The sequence below is a fragment of the Pyrgilauda ruficollis genome, unplaced genomic scaffold (genome assembly GCF_017590135.1).
Source record: "Pyrgilauda ruficollis isolate IOZ18807 unplaced genomic scaffold, ASM1759013v1 scaffold15, whole genome shotgun sequence".
Lineage (NCBI taxonomy): Eukaryota > Metazoa > Chordata > Aves > Passeriformes > Passeridae > Pyrgilauda > Pyrgilauda ruficollis.
The window spans coordinates 18,339,961-18,361,349 of NW_024513654.1; the positions used below are offsets into that span (position 1 = coordinate 18,339,961).

General features: G+C 43.6%; 2 protein-coding genes across 6 annotated transcripts in view; both read left to right on the forward strand.

Annotated features, from left to right (window-relative positions):
* The window catches only part of MARCHF8 (membrane associated ring-CH-type finger 8), an 84,780-nt gene extending 82,642 nt beyond the window's left edge, over positions 1–2,138 (forward strand). For all 3 annotated transcript variants that reach the window (XM_041461075.1, XM_041461073.1, XM_041461074.1), the window contains one exon: positions 796–2,138. In XM_041461075.1, coding sequence (XP_041317009.1) covers positions 796–1,100 — 305 coding nt within the window. In that variant the 3' untranslated portion in view covers positions 1,101–2,138. The remainder of the gene's footprint in view (positions 1–795) is intronic.
* Positions 2,139–2,292: 154 nt separating this feature from the next.
* Positions 2,293–21,389, forward strand: part of ALOX5 (arachidonate 5-lipoxygenase) — a 36,425-nt gene continuing 17,328 nt past the window's right edge. The window contains exons 1-4 of one of the 3 annotated variants that reach the window (XM_041461072.1): positions 2,293–3,779; positions 17,061–17,259; positions 19,009–19,090; positions 20,629–20,751. In XM_041461072.1, coding sequence (XP_041317006.1) covers positions 3,771–3,779; positions 17,061–17,259; positions 19,009–19,090; positions 20,629–20,751 — 413 coding nt within the window. In that variant the 5' untranslated portion in view covers positions 2,293–3,770. Of the gene's footprint in view, positions 3,780–12,930; positions 13,400–17,060; positions 17,260–19,008; positions 19,091–20,628; positions 20,752–21,389 lie in introns of those variants that run through there. The other 2 variants (XM_041461070.1, XM_041461071.1) reach the window with 2 other exon arrangements.

Sequence of the window (21,389 nt, forward strand, 5' to 3'; positions counted from 1 at the left end):
GCTAGACAAATTTAGGCAAAAAGTGATGGTGGTAGTTTTTAAGGACAGAGGGCAAGCTTGGAATGCTTCAGCATCTCCAGCACTTGCAGTTTTGTATCAGAGGAGATGCTCTTGTTCAGATACAAGTTACTGAGTGTGATGAAGATAAAATTTTCCTCATCTGTATAACAAACATGTCAAACTATATGGTAACAATCGTTCCTTTATGTCTCCATGTGCTGTGTGATCACAGAGTGGAACAGACTTGTTGGGTCACTGAGTTGAGTCTCTGCCATGGAGAGGAAACCATGCCTTGGAATCCCTTTCATAATTTGATCCAGTCTTTGTTTAAAAACAGGTGTAAAAGGACCTAAGCGTATTACTTGTGGTTGCCTTGATTCTGTGACTGTACTGCATCAAGGCTCAGACACAGAAAATCAGTTGTTTTGGTTTTTTTTCTCTGGTGGGGAAGAATATGATACGTGAAGCAGAAGTCTGTGTGTTTGACTTGAAGAGGAAAAGAAAAGCCAGACAGGAAAAATTGCAAAATAAGAACAGCTGACATGACCCAAAGTCTGTGGCAGTTTCCTTACAGTACATTTTTAAAAGATCCAGTTTAGTCTAGCTTAAGAAAGTTTGGCCTTATAAATTAAGCTACTTACATAAAGTTTGGAAACCCAACAAGACCTCTATATAAAAATACCCACCTGGAGAGGTGGTGGGATAATTTCCAGGGCTTGCTGTTTGACTGGCAGTTTCTGAGATTAATTTAATTCTTCTTTTTATTTTATTTTCTTTCTTTCTTTTTACTTCCAGGTATTCTAGAGTGGCCATTTTGGACTAAGCTGGTAGTTGTGGCTATTGGTTTCACTGGAGGACTTCTGTTCATGTATGTACAATGCAAGGTGTACGTACAGCTGTGGAAGAGACTTAAAGCTTATAACCGAGTAATATATGTACAAAACTGTCCAGAAACTAGCAAAAAGAATATTTTTGAAAAACCTGCACTAATGGAGCCAAACTTGGAAAGTAAAGAAATGTTTGGGGTTCACCATTCAGACACAAACTCTTCACATTACACAGAGCCAGAAGACTGTGCTGCAGAAATCCTTCACGTCTGATTGCTAGGTGGAAGGGATATTTCCACATGTCCTTGAAGATTTGAATATCATTGTTTACTGCAAACTGCTCTACCTTTTTAACATCAGCAAACAGCTGAGGGCTGGCGGATGAATTTTTTACATTTGTTTTCTTTGTTGGAATTTTTTAAAATCCCTTAGGCATATCTGTCAATGTCATTGTGGTTGCTTACCTCTCAACATTTTGTGTCTCATACTGGCTGATCAAAGAGCCACAGGATATTGGGTAGAATGAGCCTTGGGTTTGGTATTAAGGAAGCCGCTAGCGAGCTGTCACCAACTTCATGGAGTCTGTTACTTTAGAACATGATTCTTAAGTCATTCTGGAGGATGTGTAGTGTGGGGTTGGTTGGTTGGTCTGTTCTTTATGTGTGATGAAGGAGGTTGTCCCAGACAGTGAGAGAAATGAGAGGGAGTCTAATCTACCACTAACACTGCCACTAACATTGTGTCTCAAGCAGCAGGTGTAAAATTTTGCTTTACATATTGCAATGAGACTTACAAAGCATATAGCACTTTTAAAAATCTTTATTTTGTGATATGTAGTCAAATGAGAATGAAACTTGAAAGAATGTGTCATTTTTGAAACATTTCTTAATTCTTTACCCCATCTATTCTTCTGAAACATAAACCTCTTGCCTTATAAAAAAAAATTTTAAATTTCAGCCTGTGATTTCCCACACACGCCCACATTATCTTACTAAACGTAACACTAAAAAATTCTGTCTCTTTGGGTTTCCTTTGAGGAGCAATTTTCTTCAAAGGATATTGCATTTGTGACTTGTGTATGAGGAGTAGTGGATGTGTACAATGTTTGTTTTCAGTAGTTTCAGTGTTCTGTTTTGGGGATTGGTTTTGATTTTTTTTCCCAACAGGTCAGACCATCAACACACCTGTGCATATATACCTGATGTAGCTTTCATTCCAAACCATTAGCAAAGGGTTTGTTGCTATATTGATAAAAATGTGAGCTGTTACAGAAAAAAGGAAACTTAGTTAATACAGCTGAAACTGGTTTTCTTTCTTTAGTGCTGTGTCGTGTGTGAAATACCCAAGAATTTGATGTTGTCAGAGGAGATGCTGACATACAAGTCTAGGAAGTAAATATCACATTAAGTGGATAAATTTAAAAATACCTGCTTGATGTGGTGCACTGCGTGGTCAGAGAATAGTATATATCTGTGCTTTTGAATTTGGGACTGGCTTTTTAATCAGTCAGCATTCATGCAAAGAGAGGGACAGCTTTAAAATCTGTTTGCAAGGCTTTTAGTTGCCCAAAGCCTAGGGTGTCTGCAGTTGATTTGTTTGTCCAGTCTGTTTCACTGCACCACTGTCCAGCTTTAAGCCCTCATTTAACCAAAGTCTCAGTGTGACTAGAGCAGAAATGAAGCCCTATGAAAAGTCAGCACATGAGGCCTCTGCATTTGAAAGCTGACTTTCCCTACCTGAGCCTGTCTAAATCTCTGTCAAGTCAATGATGATAATATGGATGGTCTTAGTAGGAGTTGCCTGGATTTCTCAGGTAAAAGTTTCTGTTTACTTGTTGAGATAGTGAACTAAATTCTTAGCTCTAGTTCAAGTTTCACTTAGTATTTTTGAAGTACAACTTTGGGTACATTCTTTTCATAGTAAAAGCAGCTGCTTTAAGACTTCTTAATATAACAGTAAGAGATCAGGGATTTTTTTCCATAAAATGTAATATTAATTTATTTCTAAATCAATATTTTAATAGAAGGCAGAGAAGGGACTCTGGTAAGAGAACACTCATCCCAGTGGTTTCTAGAAGCTGTTAGAGGAAAAGCACGTGTGCCTCTGTCACTTCATGCTTGAAGCTAACTGTCTGTGATCTTCACGAACAACGTGGTACCTTGTTCTTGAGATGTGTTAAAACATCCAGACCTCTGGGCAGTCCTGGTAAAGCTGCACTGGCATGGATTTGTGTACTGTACTAGCTGTCAGGATGTCCTGTGCTTAAGTGATACAGGCAGACAAACCCTGCATACCCTGCTAGTATTGGGGCATTCTTTGTGACCATACACATGCAGTTTGTTGCCTGTGCCTGCCATAATTCAAAGTGCAATTACTCAAGACCTTTTCTGAACTCTGCTGTGGATGATTCTCTTCTGTTTCGAGAACCCAGATAATACACTGTCTCGTTTTGTTTTCTGTATTGTTCTGTGAAAGATTCACTAGATAAACTCAGGTGGGTTAAATATCAGGTCTTGCACACCTTCATGATGTCCTTCTGAAATGGGCAGGTGCACAGGCCTGCCTGTCTGTGAGATGCTCACGTTACAGCTGCGAGATGCACAGGGCCAGCTGCCGAGCGATGCTGTGCGCGTGCTCTTCCCGCCTGCGGCCGGCGGGTGAAGATGGACGAGTCCTGGTGTGAAACCTGGCTGTTCTCCAGCTCACCTGAGCAGCTCTGGCATGAGCAGTGTTCTGACATGGCCAATACAGTGAAGATGGACAAGTCCTGGTGCAAAACCTGGCTGTTCTCCAGCTCACCTGAGCGGCTCTGGCGTGAGCAGTGTTCTGATATGGCCGATACAGCACACCACAACTTGATGGTTCTGCTTCAGTCACTGTTGTACATGATTCTGGGTGAAACCTTGCAAAATCTCATTCAGTATTTTGGAAGCTGCATGTGGAATGTGCCAGGTATTGTGGAGTATTCAGGGTACTGAAGGTTTTTGCTGTGCCCCTGAGTATCTTTACTTGTAAAGAAAAATCATCTCCAGCAAAATCACTTGGGGAAAAATACTTGTGAATGAAAATGTTTTAGCCAATGTTGCTGCTAACAATTCCCCATCCCAGTAGTTCTTTTTGGAATGAAAATTAAGGCCAATTATTTAAACTCTTTATACTGCTTAGGAATGCTCATACCAGGAAAGGCTGCAGAAGAGATCCATCTCTCAGAGGGTTTCATTTATGCTGGTGACACTTCTAATGCTGATTCTTGCTTGGTGTTGATGGTGGGCTTGTGGAGTTGCAGTTCTCTGCTTCTGCGTGGTGCCATCAAATGTTTGAGAAGGCTGAATGGTGCTTTTTTCTTCTTTCTCCTCAAGAAGATACTGTTGACTTTTTTCAGCTTCCAGCTGTGAGACACTGATGCCTGCTCAGGTGAGCTCTGTCCTTTCCATTCAGATGTCAGTAAGGGGAACAATCACCCCCTGTTAGATCCGGCTTTCCAGTACTTCCTTCTGGCAGCTTTTGAAATGACTGAAATAGAAGCCTGGTCCTTGTACCTTGGCCAAAGTTAGCTTGGGTTACCATGAGACTATCCTGAGACCAGAGTTTAAGTAGGAGGGAGCACAGGCTTAATGCCATCTACTACAGTCCCCTCCCTAGGTTGCCAGAGCCTTTTCTGATATGTTCAGTGCCCCAGGTAACTGACCCCATTCTACTGACAGCACTCCTGTCCAAAAAGACACCATCTGGGCCAAGAAAATTCCCCTTCTGTGTCACATTTGATGAATCTGCCAGGTCATGAACATGCATGATGTTAGAAATATAGGTGTGTGCTGCAGGAGGTTCATCCTGTGTAAGGGCTGATGAGATACTAAATTCCTGTGGATTCTCAGGACTTTTTTCAACTGTAAGCCTCTGTTTTGGGAGTGAGAGTGGTGTTTCAAATGTGCTCCGAAGAGATGGCCAGACCCTGGGACAGCTGCCTCTGGTTGAGTGTCACTGAGATTGGCTTTGCTTCAGCAAGGAGGCATTCAGTGAAGATTGAATGAGCCTGTGAAGGGTTAGAGAAGTACTGGGCTTCTGTGCTGTACCTGGGAGTTCCTGGCAAGCAGTTATAACTCTGTTCAAGCCATGCCTCTGTGAGTACTGATCAGAGCACGAGGCCCACTTGGTGCTGTAAGAAAAGGGGCTGCTTGGCCTGCCACTCGTGGGAAACCTTGGAAGTGATGCATGGATGCCACCATGCACGGGAGCTGGTTGCTTCTGCCCTGTGTGTGGCAGAATATGTATCTATTGCAAAGTAGGAACCAGGTCCAAATTTCTCCTAAAGCTGACGTATGTTAAGATACAGATTTCTGGTGTGGTCTGCTCTGGAGACTGGCCAGCAATGAAAATGGAGAGGTCAGCGACTCTGGGTTGGGTCCCTCTCAGACATGGGTCAAAAAGGGTAAATACAAAAGCAAGGATATTGCTGGCTGGATTTCCTTAGTGTTGTATTAGATACACTAAGAAAAATTTTAAGTGGGACCTTTTATTTTGTGATTATTTTTTAGTTTTGAGATATTGCGGTGTCTGTATATTCCAATGAAGTACTGAAAGCACTTGTCTTTGTATAGAAGATAACTGTTTAAAAATTGCAGCTAATCTTGTATTTAGGTAAAACATTTGTAGATAGGTAATTGTATAATGTTGAAGAACTTTACACTGGCATGTGTTGTATAACGTTTATACAAGACACTTCATACTTCTGCAGAATTTTTTAGTTATTAAATTTCTAGTAACTTAATGTATAGTTTTGTATCCTTTCATGTATGTTCGTTTTCTCAGTATTACCACTTGCAGAATTATTTTTAGTTTCTTAAACTGTAATTGGTTATTTGTGTGTGATACACAGGGTTATTGACTGCAGCAATAAAGTGTTTATATAAAAAAAAAACCAGAAAAACCCAAACCCCTTATAGTATCCATTTTGTTTGAAAAAGCATGGAGAGAAAAATTGAGTAAGATGATGATCGAAATACAGAACTTGATGACTCTTCTGTGTAGCAGACCAGTGCAGAGTAGCATCCCATGACAATTTGATGATAAAATAATCTGTAATGATAAAGGCATTGTAACCATCAGAATAATTGGGCAACTCCTTTGATGCAGGTGCTTTGGCCTCAAGTGCAGGAATCATGGGGAGAAGTTTCTGGCTTCTGCCGTGCAAAAGTTGGAGAGAGAAGATTCCCATGGGCCTTAAAATCAGACCTTCTGGAATCAACACTGCATGGGGCATCAAATGCTTCATATCTGAAGTCAGTATTTTCACATGCATCTGTGTAGAGGTGCAGAGCAGAAGATGATCATTGCTATGATTTTCCTCTAGGAAGAATATTCATTTTGTGTACAGAAGAGGAAATCTTTAGCAGTTTCACTTCTAGCACCAGTAGGTCGAGGAAATTGCACAGCTGTGAGAGAACTTTGTTACAAATTCATACACACCAAAGAGCAAAGACCTGGAGAGTTGTGTCTGTAACAGACACAAGGGGGCTCAAAGAAAAGCTTTTTATTTCTATTTAAGTAGTAATTAGTTTTTCATTTTCTTTTAGGTAAGGAAGGGAAGGAAATCTTAAATCTGCAACCCTGAAGAGGTGTCTTCCATGCAAAACAAGTCTCTGTCCTACATTCCCTTAGTAAAGAAAGTCTGGCTGTAGTAAATTAAGCTACTTACATAAAGTTTGGAAATCCAACAAGACCTCTACAAAAATACCCTCCTGGAGAGGTGGTAGGATAATTTCCAGGGCCTGCTGTTTGACTGGCAGTCTCTGAGATGAAAAGCTGATATGTGGTTTAAGGAACAGAGCCCACAAAGCCATCTGGCTGCCAGTTAAAAAGTGTTCCTTGTCTTGGGCTCAGGCATCTCGAGTTAATTATAAATTAACTTACTTCCTCTTGTAAACCGTATTTTCATCTGAAAGAGTATTACTGTCACTGTGTGAAGTGTGTCCATCTCTGAGGCACAGAACAGCATTGGCTCAGCAGCATATGGCACAGCTGTGACTCCAGGAACAGGATTTTTCATCTGGTCCCCAGGAACTGGAGCTGGCTGGTGAGTAGTTACTGGCTGGCAGGAGCAGCATGCCTTGTCTCTTGGAGCAGGGCAGAAGGAGGCAGTTGGGAAGCAGAAAGGAAGCATTTTGCAAGGTCCATGGGTGCCCTGTGGAAGCCACAAAGGTGTCAGAAGATGCAGCTCCAGCTGCTGATTCTGAAAACCAAGTCCTCTCTCAAAAGCATGGCTGCTGCCTGCACTGCTGCTCAGCCCCCTGCACTGCTGCAGGACATCTCCCGTCCCACTTCCCACAGCCATTCTGTGGACCAGTCTCCTGTGAGCCACCCCTGCACTCCAGATTTCCCTATCCCCAGTGTGTTATCTACCTCATGCTGTGCTTGTCCTTCTCCTTTCAGGCTACTTGTGCAACCCAAATTTCCTTCCTCTTGCCCCCTTCCTCACTTGCCTCTGGGCCAAGCTGGCTGTGAGGGTTGTGCTAGGATGTACCGAATTGCAGACAATGTGTGCATTGATAGGAATGACCATAGAAGTACCCAAAAGCCGCACTGCAAATAAAGGTCTATGTCCCCCTGTGATCCCAGTTCTTCCAGTAAATCCTCTAGGCTCCAGTGTCTGATGCGTAGGATGCTCTCTGACATTTTGGCATTGTGTTGTGTACCACAATACAGCAGAAGAGGATGATTTTTCACTGCCTTGGGATGGATGTATAACATAAAATCAGGCAAGAATATCTCAATATAGAACAAGAACAGAACAGAGGAAATCTCAGTTTATCTTGGCTAGATGGAGGAAGGAGGCAGGGGAGGTTTTTTTTAAAAAAAACCCCAGAAATCAGAAGAGCCCTGGACAAAGGAAATAGGAAGCAAATTCAGTACATTATGCAGGGTAGAATAATTAGAAATGTAATATTGCTTAGGCAGGGTTGAGTGATGGCAAATTTTAGGAACAGTCTTTAAAGTGCCTTCTAGGAAAAGGCAAGAATATGTCAGAGGAACTGAGATCTGAAAATAGAGAGTAGACTTTGAGAGTATTAGGGAGATAAATGAAGTTGTCTCAAAGGCTTTAACATCAGAGGAGGGTTTGAAATAACTGAATAAAACACTAGAAGGCTGTACTGAGCGGGAGGGAGATCACCACTCAGGGTGTGCTCATTAAATCCTGAACCTTCAAGGAATCAGGCTTGCAGTTCCTAGCATTTTTAGACTTAGCTGAAACAAACCTCCCCGTCAGTTTTGCTGGCACCGCCGTGCCGTGCTGGGTTGTTCTGATACTGTCTCAAAGGCCACCTGCAAACAAGGCAGGCCAAGCAGGCTTAGGAGAATGCATCACTGTTAGAGCTGTAGGGTCTGGTGCTAGGACAGCAGGTTCCTTTGTCATGGGGAAGTTATCCTTGTGGCTGGGAGAGGACAGGAAATGTCTTGGGCTGGTGACTTGATCCCAGCTGCGAGAGCACAGCTGTCCTGGATAGTGTGTCATACATCATATCTGCTTTACTCCTGAGCATCCCAAAATAACTCGCCAAGTACCACTGTGCCCTTCCTACAGATAAACTGAGGTCTCTCTAGAGCCTGGCTTGCCACTTATTTTGCTCTCATGTTTACCTTCTTGCTTTGAAAGTGCTATATTAAGAGAGAACCGATTCTAATAGTGGGATTATCTAAAACCAGTATTTCCTTATGCCAGCAAGCTGATGGTTTATTTTATCCCAAAACTGCTTTCGGGACCATCTTAAATTCATGGTCATATATAAGCTGTTGATGTACACCAGAGAAATCAGATGTAAATTAAATCAAACCATTCCATTGAGCAGCGTTCATGCAGCCCTGGACCAAATCAAGTTGTGGTAGAAGTTAGAGGTATTATTTCAAGGATTAATTTGAAACTGTCTGATGTTGCACGAGCCTCTCTCAGGACTCTACCTTTGCTTCCTGGGCTTAGGAATTTTGCAGCAGTTTTCAGTCTCTCACTGCTGTTCTAATTTTGCAGTTGTCACATGTGTGCAGCACAAAATGATACCTAAAGAGCAGTCACTAATGCAGCTGCATTCCTTGTGTTTGCCTTGTCTGTGGCTTAACGTGCCCCACGCCTTTGCTCTCCCCTCCTCTTTAGCAACGTTACGTGCACAGCCTTGAGCGATGGTTTGGGGAGGGGAAACCTGAAAGCACATTGCTTTCTCTCTGCCTCCCTTCTCTCCTTAGGTGTAGCTGCACAGCTACATCTGCTGAGGAAGGAGAGGATCTGCACATTGAGGGGAAGTGATGAGGTCAGGCAGTTCCAGATCCCATGGTCCTCAGAGCTGAGGGAGGTCTCCTAACACCATATTAACTGGGATGAAGGATCCAAGGAATACCAGTCCATAAAGAGAGTAGGAAGTTCATGGGGATAGAGAGACTGTCAGCCTCTTGCAGCCTAGATGGTCCCTTGCAGAAGAGGTATAAAGATACCTTTTGTGTTGATACAGCAGCCCTGTTGGGGGTTGTGAGAGATTCAACTGGTGCCAGAATTGCCACTGTCTGGATGGCAGAGCAAGGACACCGTGCTGAGCTTTGCAACTCTAAGGGTTCCTTTCTGGGCACTGAGGTAGGACAGAGGCAGTTCTACAAACAAGGAGGGTTTTTTTCTCCCCATTCTGGTGGATTAATATGCAATTAGCATCCATATGTTCTCAGCTATTAAGTTTATGCCCCTTAGATTATTTATGTAGCTTAGAAATGTCTGTAGGCTTTGATGCTCCTCTCTGTCATTTGTTAATTGCTGCATTGTATCATTCCTCCCTACTCCCAGTATTAACATATTTCAGGAGGGCCATCTGCCTACCCCAACTGCCTGTAACCTCAGGAGGGCTGTAGCATACATGACGTCTTCCCAGAACAACCTTGTTTTTCATTTGCACTGCACGGAGGTAAAGAGGGACAGCAGCTGACTTCTGCTGTGAGTTTCCATGTAGTAAATCTGAGGGGTGTTTAGGCAAAGGGGAGCTGTGAGTAAGGAGCAGCAAAGTCTCTGGCAGAGTAGATGTGCCCTTGCAGGCAGCTGTGCTGCCCCACACTAACACTCAGCCAGACCAGGAATAGCAGCTGCTCGTGTTTTAAGGGCCTGGTTTCCCAGCTGCCTGCATGTGGCTGCACAGATCCTACTGCCTTAGCGAGACCCTCTCCAAGAGAGGAGCGAGGTGTTTGTGCACAGGTGGTGCAGGGAACAATTCCTGCCTCCCCAGGGAAAGGTTTGAGGGGGTGTAAGCCTGGGCTGGTACAGTGTGGATCTCCTTATGAGTGAGGTAATGTACTCTCTGGATAAAACAGTTGGGTTTGGTTTTTGTGTATCCTGCATTTTGTCTGACAGGATTTTGACAAAGTGTTTGAAATTATGCCAAAAGTAAAAATTATCAATAACCTTTTGAATGTGGACCTCATGTTAAAAGTGAGAAGTGCTAAAAGAACAGACTTAAAAAGAGACATAGCTGTGAAGAGGCTGGTGAGACACAACAAATGCATTCCTACAACTTTCCTGTACAGGACTGAGCTTATCTAGTATTTTTTAATGAGTTTGTAAGAGGAGTTGTAACATTATAGGGAGAGTCCTGGTCAATCTTTGTGCAGAAGAGCCTCAAACCATGTGAAAACAGAGCTCATCCCTCCAGAGAATGGAATTGTGTTCTCATGCTGCATCAGAGCTGAAATGCAAAGAAACGTGGAAACCTGATCAAGATTTGAACCCCACTTTGTTCCATATTTGCAGTGAAAATGGTGTCTAGAAAGAGGCCTTGAGTATGACAAATCTGTTTCTGAAGCACTTGATATGTTAGAAGGGTTTCAAATATCTTTCAGTGAAGGCTGTGAACCTTAATTTAGAAACTTTAGGGACTAACAGCTCTTGTGCAAAAATGAAACGGAACTGTGAGTTCCTAGAAATCTTATGTGAAGGGAAGGGGAAAGCGAGGAAGATCTTACTGGGTTTATGTTGTGCTTCTGTGTGGTAACATTGTCCATGGAAGTGATCAGAGTGCAGTGGCAAGGATCCCTTGCTGCTTAAATCTCAGGAGGAGAAGTCAGATCTCCGGGCTGGGATTCTGCAACTGCCTCAGGTGGGTCATGCAACAGTTCGCCGTTTTGCACTTCTGTTTGTTATTTGAACTGTAGCAGCAGACTAGAAATTAATGCTGAGTACTTTTGAATATTTTCTATGGCTATATATAAAAGCATGTCCTGAATGTGGGAGAGCCTTGAAATCTAAGTCACAATACAGAAAATGCTTGAGTTACTACTTGACCTGAAGAGACATAGGAGACCTTCCCTGACTCTTCAGGGTGAGCATAGCCCAGTGTCTTCATGCCTCTGCAAAAGAAAAACAGGATCCTTTCAAGGGCAGCACAGGCTGTTCCTGTTGTCCCCATTGGTGTATAACCACAACATGTAAATACCTTAAAACATAAGACAGGCTACAGCCTATGTTGGGAAGCTGAAGCAGAGAATCCATAAGCAGATCTTGCTATGTGCTCAGCAGTCTGAGGGGCACAAGGCGCCTTGCAACTGGACTTGCCAGAACAGAAACAGGCACAGCCAGCAACAACTTCCAACTTTAGCTGGCTTTAATTGCTCACTTCCTCTGTATTTGAAGGTTGCTGCCTCACCTGTGGGCAGAGCGCCTCATACTGAAAGTGCTACCAAAGTATGGTTTGATTAGTTACCATCATACACTAATTAATCCAGTAGAGGACCTCAGCTGTAACTGTACCACAAATAAATTGCTCCCGAGGTGGTTTTGATTTAGCTTGTTATGCATATCTATCACTAAAGATTCACAAGAGCCAGATACCAGCTAGGCCAAATGCCTGACCACAGAGAAATGAGGAGCTGGGTTTGATCACAGAGCAATGACCAAAGGACACAGATGTGCAAAAGTGCAGCCCAGCCCCTCTCAGCACAGTATCATGCAGCTGCTGCTGCAGCAGCACAGAGGAAGATTATCAGTGAGATAACAGGGTTGGCAGCATGTAGTATTTGTTTGCTTGATGAAATACTCGACACCAGTATCAGTGGTCTTGATGTCAAAGTGCCAAGTGTGAGGTGTCACTGCTATGGCTTTATTTCTCTGGGCAAACTGGGGTCTGGAGGAAGCACAGACAGCTCTTCTGTTGGTAATGTCAGCATCTTATTGGTAACAGGTGCTTGGTGTACCCCGGGTGGGCAGTATGAAATGGGATGTTTAGAGGGCTTTCTGCAAATGGGGAACTGGTTGTTATGTCCAGTTCTGATCTGCAGACATGCTGGCATTTGGTGCTACACACAGTAATACAAAGGCAGCAGGGTGTTTCAAAAGCTCAGAGGAATACGGGGAATAAAGCATGGGCACATACAGGGGTCCTGTAGTTTACACTTTTCCCTGAGGAAAAGTGTGAGCTGTACACAGATTTGTACATTTGGTGTATAGAATGAGGATGCATTATGGTGTGACTCACCATCCCTGGGAGAGTTCAAAAAACCTGTGGTTATGGCACTTAAGGACATGGTTTAATGATGAACTTCAGTGGACTTGATGATCTTAGAGGTCTTTTCCAAGCTTAACGATTCTTTGGTGCTATGATAGAGTAACTTTGGATGATGAAGAGAGTGGGATATTTGCAGTGTGTAGTGTGTTGTGTCAGTGTAGCGTGAGTGTAAGGAGCACACAGAAGAAAGAGCATGTGTGCCTGCACATTGGGGTGGTTTGGAGTTGAGGTTACAGAATGCAGAGCAGTTTAAGATGAAATCCTGTAAATGTAGAGGTGGTGAGGCACACAGGGCTGTGCCAACATCAGCTGTGCCTGGCAGGATCAGGAATACTGTGGAGCACTGTGCTGCAGAGCCGAGAGTCGTGGATGCTGTGTAGCGTTGTGAAACTGTGGAAGGTTGTCAAGAGGAAAGTAGAACGTGGAGGGCTGTGTAAATCGTGCTGCCGGGGAGCTGGGCACAGCGGGAGGGCAGGTGCGCGGAGAGGGCTGAGTGAGGGCTGCAGGGCAGGGCTGGAATTCCGGGTGAGGGGCTGCTGTGCCAGGACGGGAGATCGGGGCAGGGCTGGAATTCTGGATGAGGGGGTGCTGTGCCAGGACAGAGGCTCGGGGCAGGGCTGGAATTCCGGGTGAAGGGCAGCTGTGCCCGGACAGGGGCTCGGGGCAGGGCTGGAATTGCGGGTGAGGGGTGCTGTGCCAGGGCAGGGGGCCGGGCCGGAGGTGCAGCAGAGGCGGGATGGGGAAGGTGTGCCGGGCCGGGCCGGGGAAGGGGCGGGCAGCGCCGGGCCGCCCTGTGCGGTGGCAGAGGAGGCGGCGGCGCTGGGCAGGGTCCGGGTGAAGAAGGCAGGAGCGCGGCTCAGCAGCTCCCGTGGGGCCGTGCCGAGCCGAGCCGCGGGGACCATGCCGTCCTACACCGTCACGGTGGCCACGGGCAGCCAGTGGTTCGCGGGCACCGACGACTACGTGTACTTGACCCTGCAGGGCACGGACGGCTGCAGCGAGAGGCACCTCCTGGACAAGCCCTTCTACAATGACTTCGAGCGCGGCGCGGTGAGTGCCGCGGGCGCTGCGGGCCCGCACCGCGGCCCCCGCCGCCTTCCCCCGCCGGGCCCGGCCCGCACCGCGGACGGGGCAGCAGCAGCGGCACCTCGGCCGCCCCTGTCCCGGAGGGGCAGGGCAGGGCTGGGCTTTCTTTAAGCGCTTGTCTCCGTGTGCCGGTGCTCCGGAGCGGGACACCGAGGCTGAGGTACCCGCTGCCTCCCCGGCCGCCCATCCGCATCCCTGCCCTAGGAGTTATCCCCGGCTGTGGTCAGTCAGACCTTGGGAAAGATGGGGCTCTTTGGTTCTGACTTACCATGGGCTTTCAGATCTCCTCGCACTTTCTTTACAAATATTAAAAAATAATAGTGTGTTTCCTGTTGATAGGTGATGTTTAGGGTCAGTATTTACTGATAGTCAGAGCCCTGTTATCTCCAGAGAATTAAACAAAGAGGTAAGGGCATCTAGTGGGAATTACAATGCCTGCCAAGAGAAATGTGTAGAGCAACGTCAATGAAAGTTGAAAAACAGCATGAATGTGTGAAAATGAAGTGGCTGGGCTGTCAGCTGTGTTCTTCTTAGCCCAGATTTCTGCTGTTAGCTATGCCTTGTACTCTCTGTGGTCCTGTTACTGTGTTTTAACTATCCAAATGTAATTGCTTATACTCTTATTGCTTATACCAATGACCATTGGTTTAGAATGGCATTTATTTATTTGCTTATTGTCCACTCTGGAAATAAGACACTTTTTTTTCCCCTCCTTTCTAAAATGTGTATTTTACCTGGAAACCAAATTCACAATTTCTAGAAGGTCTGATGAAATAGAAACAACTTTGAAAGTTTTAAAAAGATATTCAGAAGTTTGGAAGTTAGACCTACCACCACATCTACAAGTGAGTCTTCAGTGTCATGGTGCTGCTTTGCCTTGAGGTGTGTTTTTTCAACCATGTGGTTCCCAGCCTGAATTAGGTCCATGGTCTCTTCTGTGTTAAACATCATGGACACACTTAACAGAAGTCAGCATTTTGAGTAGGTGTTGATGGCATGTGCGATTGTGTTCCCTCAGATATTTACCAGCCACTGCTACTGAAGTTAATTTTCTTTCATGATTAACATTCATTAGCTTAGGACCTTGTTACCTGAATCTCCCCAGTGGACATCCAGTCATTGTTTCTCTCTTATCTGCTGAATAGTCACATACTTTAGGCAAAACTGGACAACATTAGCAAGAGAGGTTGAAGGAGGGTGGCTCTGATGGAAGGCCTGGCACTACTCTGAGCATTCTGTTGGGCTGGATCCTGTCACAGGGAGAAAATGCCATGATGGGAGCATTCAGTGTCTGCTCAGCAGCAGCTGGGGAGCTGCTGTGGGACCAGATCCAGCAGGAGCAGAGATACATCCACTAGATGAGGGAGCAACAGAGGGTGTGGGTGTTAGCAGCAGTCAGTTTTTCTGCATGTATTTATATATATTATTATCAGAGTAAGTCTGTGTTCTGTAAAGTGTCTGGCTCACTGGACACTTGCAGTGCAATGTGCTGCGTTTTGGTTTAGAGTGTTTGGTGTTTTCTTGGGGAATGCAGCATCTTTTTCCAGGCACCTGTTCAGGTTACATTGTGCCCAAAACACTGTGTCTTAATAACATGTTGTGCAAGGGAAAAAAGGAAAGAAAAATACCAGTACAGAACCAGAAAACTAAAACTGAAGAGGGGCAGAAGACTTTGAGTTTGGTTGGTTTACAAAATGTAGCAATTGTTTTCACAGTTCTGCCTTTAGTGTTTCTTTCAATACCATCTTATATATTTTTTTTCTGCAAAGAATTCAATTGTTAATCCTTTTCTAAAACAAGTTTAGAATCAATTTTTAGTGAATGAGCAGAATTTTGCAACATTATTTTGCAAGTTGTTGCCTACTTTCCAGGTTTGGATTTTTTTTCCTAAATGTTGGGTCAGGCTCTGTAGTTCCATTATTCTCATAATATCTTCATTTGCATTATTGCAAATTGGGCATATTACTAGATGTGATTAAAGAGGGCATGGGCCAGATCTGAGTAGGAGATTTGCATAGCAAATGTTGACTGAGGAAAAAATATGTGGAAAACACTGAAGGAATTTGCACAATCATAGCTCAGTTGTAGTTTTTCCGACTTCAAGCCCTGGACACAGGCAATGTTGAAAGTCATAGTTTCTTTTCTTTGCATAGTGTCTTTTGAGTAAATTCCTCTGGTGCTGAGTGATTTCAAAGTTTATGGTGTCCCTCAGTTCTCTCTTTTCTTCCTGTTCCCCTTTCATCTGCTTTTTTGCTTTTGTTGAAAGAAAAATACTGACATGTATTTCCAGAAAGGTAAAACAGCTCTTTGCACTTAGAGCTTTATGTTTATAGAAAGAGGAGTTGTCTGTGCCATCCTTTTTCCAATATGAGAATGGTCAGTAGGAATCTCTCCTCAGAAAGAGACTCAGGTTTTGCATGAGATTAAATTGCTTGAACAGCGTGGTACAGAAGTTTGGACAGTGCAATAGTCTTCTTTACTTCTGTTCTCTCACTGTGCCTCAAACTGTATAAAGCTCCTTGTATCTCTGGTTTGCCATACAGCCACTCTGGTGTTTATCAAGGGACTCATACAACAAATGGCATAGAAACCTTGAGCAGCCAAGTGTCACTTCTTACCTGCACCTTGTACATTCTCCGTAACCTGACACACCTTTACTGTATTAGCAAAATTGTCATCTGAGGTGAGCCCATAGCAGTGCTGGCTTGGGGGCAGCAGAAGCTGTGTGTGGTACCAGGAGGGAGCCCTCCCTTTCAGAACTGCCATTAAAATTGGAATTTTGATGGTCATAAAAAGATTAAAACCCTCCAGGATCATTTAGGTTAATTGCATGTCCTTCTTGCATTACATCAACAGTAACTACTTTAGGGCTCTTGTAATATAGGCATGTAGGCTGTTACCAGAGGAATGAGTTTCTTTTGAAAGTTGGCTGCCAATGTGACATTTCCATCAACTCCTTGGATCCGATTCATATTGCTCTTTAATTTAAATCTTATGTGTACATATCTCTGAGTGCGACATTGGACTTAAATTCCTTTGTATATCCGAGCCTTACAAACATAAAATGTGCAATTGCCCAAATTTTAGCTGTACAAACAGAAAATGTACCATTGTCCTCATTTTAAAAAGGCAGAACTGAAGAAGACCAGGAAGCAAAAGACGAAGTGGATTTAGGTGATCTGGATACTGTCCGTAGTCTGAAGCACACATAACTAACACACAAAGGTCTCTAAATTCCTAGTCCAATGATCTAATCTCTTTTAACATCTTTCCACTCCAGTTGCATGAGTAGATGCATACTAGCAGTACCTCCTTCAGCTCTTGCTAGGAGAGTAGTGAATGGTTTCATTGGCCTGCATGTTTTTCTAAGACTTGCACACATTCCAAGGAGTAGTATTGTTTTTAGGTTGCTTCCAAAAATGTTTCTCCATTTCTGGAGTGTTTTGCATGTTATTGTTTGTCCTTTTTTTTATCTTTCTGTTGCACTGCAGTCCAATAATAGGACTTCCTTTTTTCACCCACAAGAAGCTGGAAAGCTGTGTGAAGAAAGGCTAGGTATGCCTGGGTACTGCTGGTGGTGCTTTCTGCATATGCAGTGGATCACTGGCTGTATTCTGCTCTGCAGGTTGACTCCTATGATGTGACTGTGGAAGAAGACCTTGGAGAAATTCAGCTAATAAAAATTGAGAAACGAAAATACTGGTACCAGGATGACTGGTACCTTAAGTATATCACTGTTAAAACACCAGTGGGTGACTATCTGGAGTTCCCATGTTACCGCTGGATTACAGATGAAAAGGAGGTTGTCCTTCGAGATGGAAGAGGTGAGAGCTATTAGAAACCAGATTGCCTGCAGAACCCTGGAATTCTTCCATCTCTCCTTCCCATTTCTCCACATACCTCCCAATCTTCTTCCTTCAATCAAGACCTTCTGCCAGTCCCCTGCTGCATCCTAGAGAGTGGGCTTTCCCTACTAGGAATGCTTTCTGAGCAGCTTGTTGGGCTAGGCACTGGCAGTTGGGTTGGATGTTTTGGGAAGCACATAAAAGGAAGAGTCCTAATGCTGGCTTGTTACACTGGTCTTGAAATTAAGGGTTGATCTTAATGCCAAATTTTTTACTATTCCACATCCCCATTGCTGGAAGCCCTTTTGATCTAATTAGAATTAGTGTTCCCTGTTTGTTTCATTCTAAACTCCCAAGTGGCCCATGATTAATTGCCTGTAAATTGTCTTGTTTTCATGAGAATGAACTAAAATCCCAAAGTTTCTCAGCAGGTGCAAACTGAAACAGCAGTTTACTTTTCATTCATTCTCTTTGCATGCTGTCAAGTCCAGGACAAGGCAGGATTTGACTGTTCCAAGTGATGGTGACCAACTGAGAAAGGTGTTTTTAAGTGTCTCTGACACCTGCTTGCTGTGACCAGGGTTTGGGCAGACATTTGTCACTGATGTTTGCTTGTTCCTCTCTCTGGTACCTGGGATAGCTTGGCTGCTGTAGTGTTCTGCAGCATGAGTGCTTGAAAACAGCTGAAACAAGTGTGAGATGGTAGGAAATAAATGTTTATATTCCCCTTACATTTTTGACCGCTCCTGGCTGGGGCATTTTGTGTTTGAAGTCTTTTGTCCTATAATGACAACTATGTGTCGTTTTATTTTTGGTCTTTCAATTTTTCATAATTTGCTTTATAACAACTGTACCACTTCCATGGAAGGCAGCTTTGTGTAACATTAAGCTTAACATGGAAGGCTTTCAGAGTACAGTGAGGTGAAGGACAAGAGTAAGTGAAACTTTCTCGGTAACTTGGACCCAACCACCTGGAAACCATTAGCCATGTATGTTATCAGCTGTATCACATCTGATATTTCCAGCCCCAACCCCAAACAGCTTTTGTCATGAAACTTGTACTGGTTTTATCTGCCTCCACATTTGTGTATGTAAAGTGAGTCTTGTACCTTGCCCTTCCTCTGATCACTAAGGAAGTCTCTGGGTTATTTAATATTATATTGAATTCATGGTCAGAAGAGCAAAATGTCTGGAACTGAAGTCTCATTGTTTTTACTTTCTGTTCTCGTGACTGGAAGATGTGATTATTGTCCCAAGCTGGCAGGGGAGAGCATTGCTCAAGAGGAGAAGCTTGGAGATGTTTCCTGCACGTGTCTTTTAGCAGAGAAGATGATTTCTAATAATGTTGTGGTTTCTCTTATTGATGGAAAGTCCCCTCGATACTGAACTGTAAAATTAGTTCCCAAGACTCTCTTCAGACCAGTTAACACTAGATATGTGCAACAAATGTCTACATTAGAAATCCAATGCTATATACAGTGGAGACAGATATTCCTAGTTTAAGCTAATTTTCTCTTGGAAGCACCAGGTCAGGAGCCTATCTTCTTCCACAGATTCTCTAAGGACCTGTGTCCACTCAAAAGTACTAAATTGGATCATGTAAACATTTCCCACAGAAAGGTATAGATCAGAAGTTTGAAGGTTTGGAAAACTTTGCTGTCCTTCTCAACACCTGGGCAGTGATAGGTAGAGGAAGCTCATAACCCTGTCTCTTTTCCCTGTTAACAGCAAAGCTCCCCCGAGATGACAAGACTCAGATTCTCAAGCAGCACAGGCGCAAAGAGCTCGAATCCCGTCAGAAAATGTACCGGTGAGTTTCCCACTGCTCCAGGGTCTGTCCTCATCAGCTCAGAGTTTGACAGATTATATTCACATTACCACATGCCTTTAATTACTCAACTGCTGGATAAGAGAAAGCCTAAGTTACCATGTTGGCATAGCTGGTTTTTTTACTTAGATGGAATTCATTGTACAGTGGTGGTACAAGTGGCATTATGGATACTTGTACCTCAGATAAGCCAGTCTGGAAGACTTCTGTGGGAATTCAGTGATACAGCCTCTGTGTGGGCCCTCTGGCACACCGTTGTGCTTTCAATGAAAATCTTCAAGGAAGATTTGAAGGCATTTCATTTGCCTGTTAAAAGCAGTACTACAGTTTTAGAACATGATCTGAACATGTCAGCTTTTCCTGGAGCTTTTTGGCTGCTGCACCAACCTAGCTTGAGTTGTTTCTTTGCACCAGGGTACAGTGAAAACCTGACCCTGTCTGAGTGAACTGGAATGTGTTAACAGAACACAGTTGTGATATATATATATATATATGTATATATATGTACACACACATATGTGTTATACATATATATCACATATATATTATGCTGCCATAGACATTTTTTCCTAGTCAGTGTCATGATGAGAAAATTCTGTCTTAGAGGGTAACTCCAGAAGACATTAGACATTGCCTTTTGCTAGAGATGTGCTCTGTTAAAATAACAAAAGTTTCTTGCACTTGTATCTCTTTCTTGGGAGAATAGGGGTCAGGGCAAAGGGTCTATTCAGAATTGATGGATTGAGGCTTGGTGTATGTGTTGTTTATTTCATTTGAACAAGAAAGGCTGTTCCCTACAAATTACAGGAAATAGAGCAGAGGAAATATGGCTCAAAAAGAGGTGTGCCACAAAATTTTATTTACATATGCAAGAAGGAAGGCAAAACCATTTGTAATTTCAGGGAAATAGCTACTTAAAATTCTGATGCATAGCTGATAATACATAGTGTAGTCTGTGTATGGCAGGCAGTTTGGAAATACTATTGAAACAGTGTTCTTTACAATTCACTTTCTTTTGTTTTGAAATAAAAATGGGGCAAAGAATGTCTGCCATGACCATTAGGAGGTTGAACAGTTGAGTCAAGACTCCTGGAGAGGGCCTTTTGAAGGAATCTAAATACATGCCTCTGTAGTTTTAGCTGCTGTATCTGACTTCTGCAGAAGTGTAGTCCCAAGAATGAGCATGCATTGGGCAGCTGTCTCTCTGTCCCCTCCCCTCATAATACATTTGAAGCTACTGCCAGTTTCAACCAAACGTGGTAAGTGTGTAGAAATATCACAGATATTAAGCTACTTCAAGCTTTGTGAAGGTAGGTGGCCAAGTAGATGCCTTCCAGTTTGCTTCAGGATTCCGTGGGATACTGGTAGGTGTTGATGTGGTGTAAATCACTTATTTTGGGCTACGTGACTCTGACACAAAATCATTTTATAGCAGTGAGCCACCAAAACAGCAGAAATAAGGACACAGCTCCCATGCTGATATGATTTTATGGTTAGTCAAACCTCTCTTATTTTCTCAGCTGGAAGGAGTGGCATCCAGGCTTTCCGCTGAGCATCGATGCCCATTCTCACAGTGAACTGCCTCGTGACATCCAGTTTGACAATGAGAAGGGAATTGACTTCATTCTGAACTACACAAAAGCGTAAGTGTTTGTGGAACTTCAGGAGTTTGCAGAATCTCTTTTGGGATATGGATCTGACTACCTTTTAGGTTTCATTGAATCTCAGAATTAGATTATTTTCTCCAAGTGCTGGATCAGCAGCCAATCAAAGTACAAAAATAGGAATTTAATGAATTTGTTATTTTATTTTTTAGTTATAAATATTTAAGTTTTTCTGGGAATTGACTGAGCCTCTGCATTCTTGTTTAGCCATGGTTTTGGCTGTAGGCAGAGAGAGGAGACACTGAAGAAAAGCATCAGCAGGACTACAGGCACCTGAGCTTGAGCTTTTCCCTCAGTTGTCAGCATTGCTCCCTGGAGATAACTTTCTCCTCTGACTGTGGGTGATACTTGAATCTTCTGGTGGCATACACAAGACAGTTTTCAATGCACCCTTGACATCCTGCTGGAGAAAATCTCTTCCAAGCAGCTCATCAGCTATCCACACCTGAGTGTAATCTGCTTGGGGCAGCCAAGTTACTGTCCACCCACTTGCATGTATCATGTCATTGAGGAAGACATTGGATGGCCATTGGATGAGCCTGAATAACCAATCCTGCAGAGCTCTGGAATAGCACAGTGTCAGTGAGGCAGATGGGACCTCTCTGACCCATGAGTCT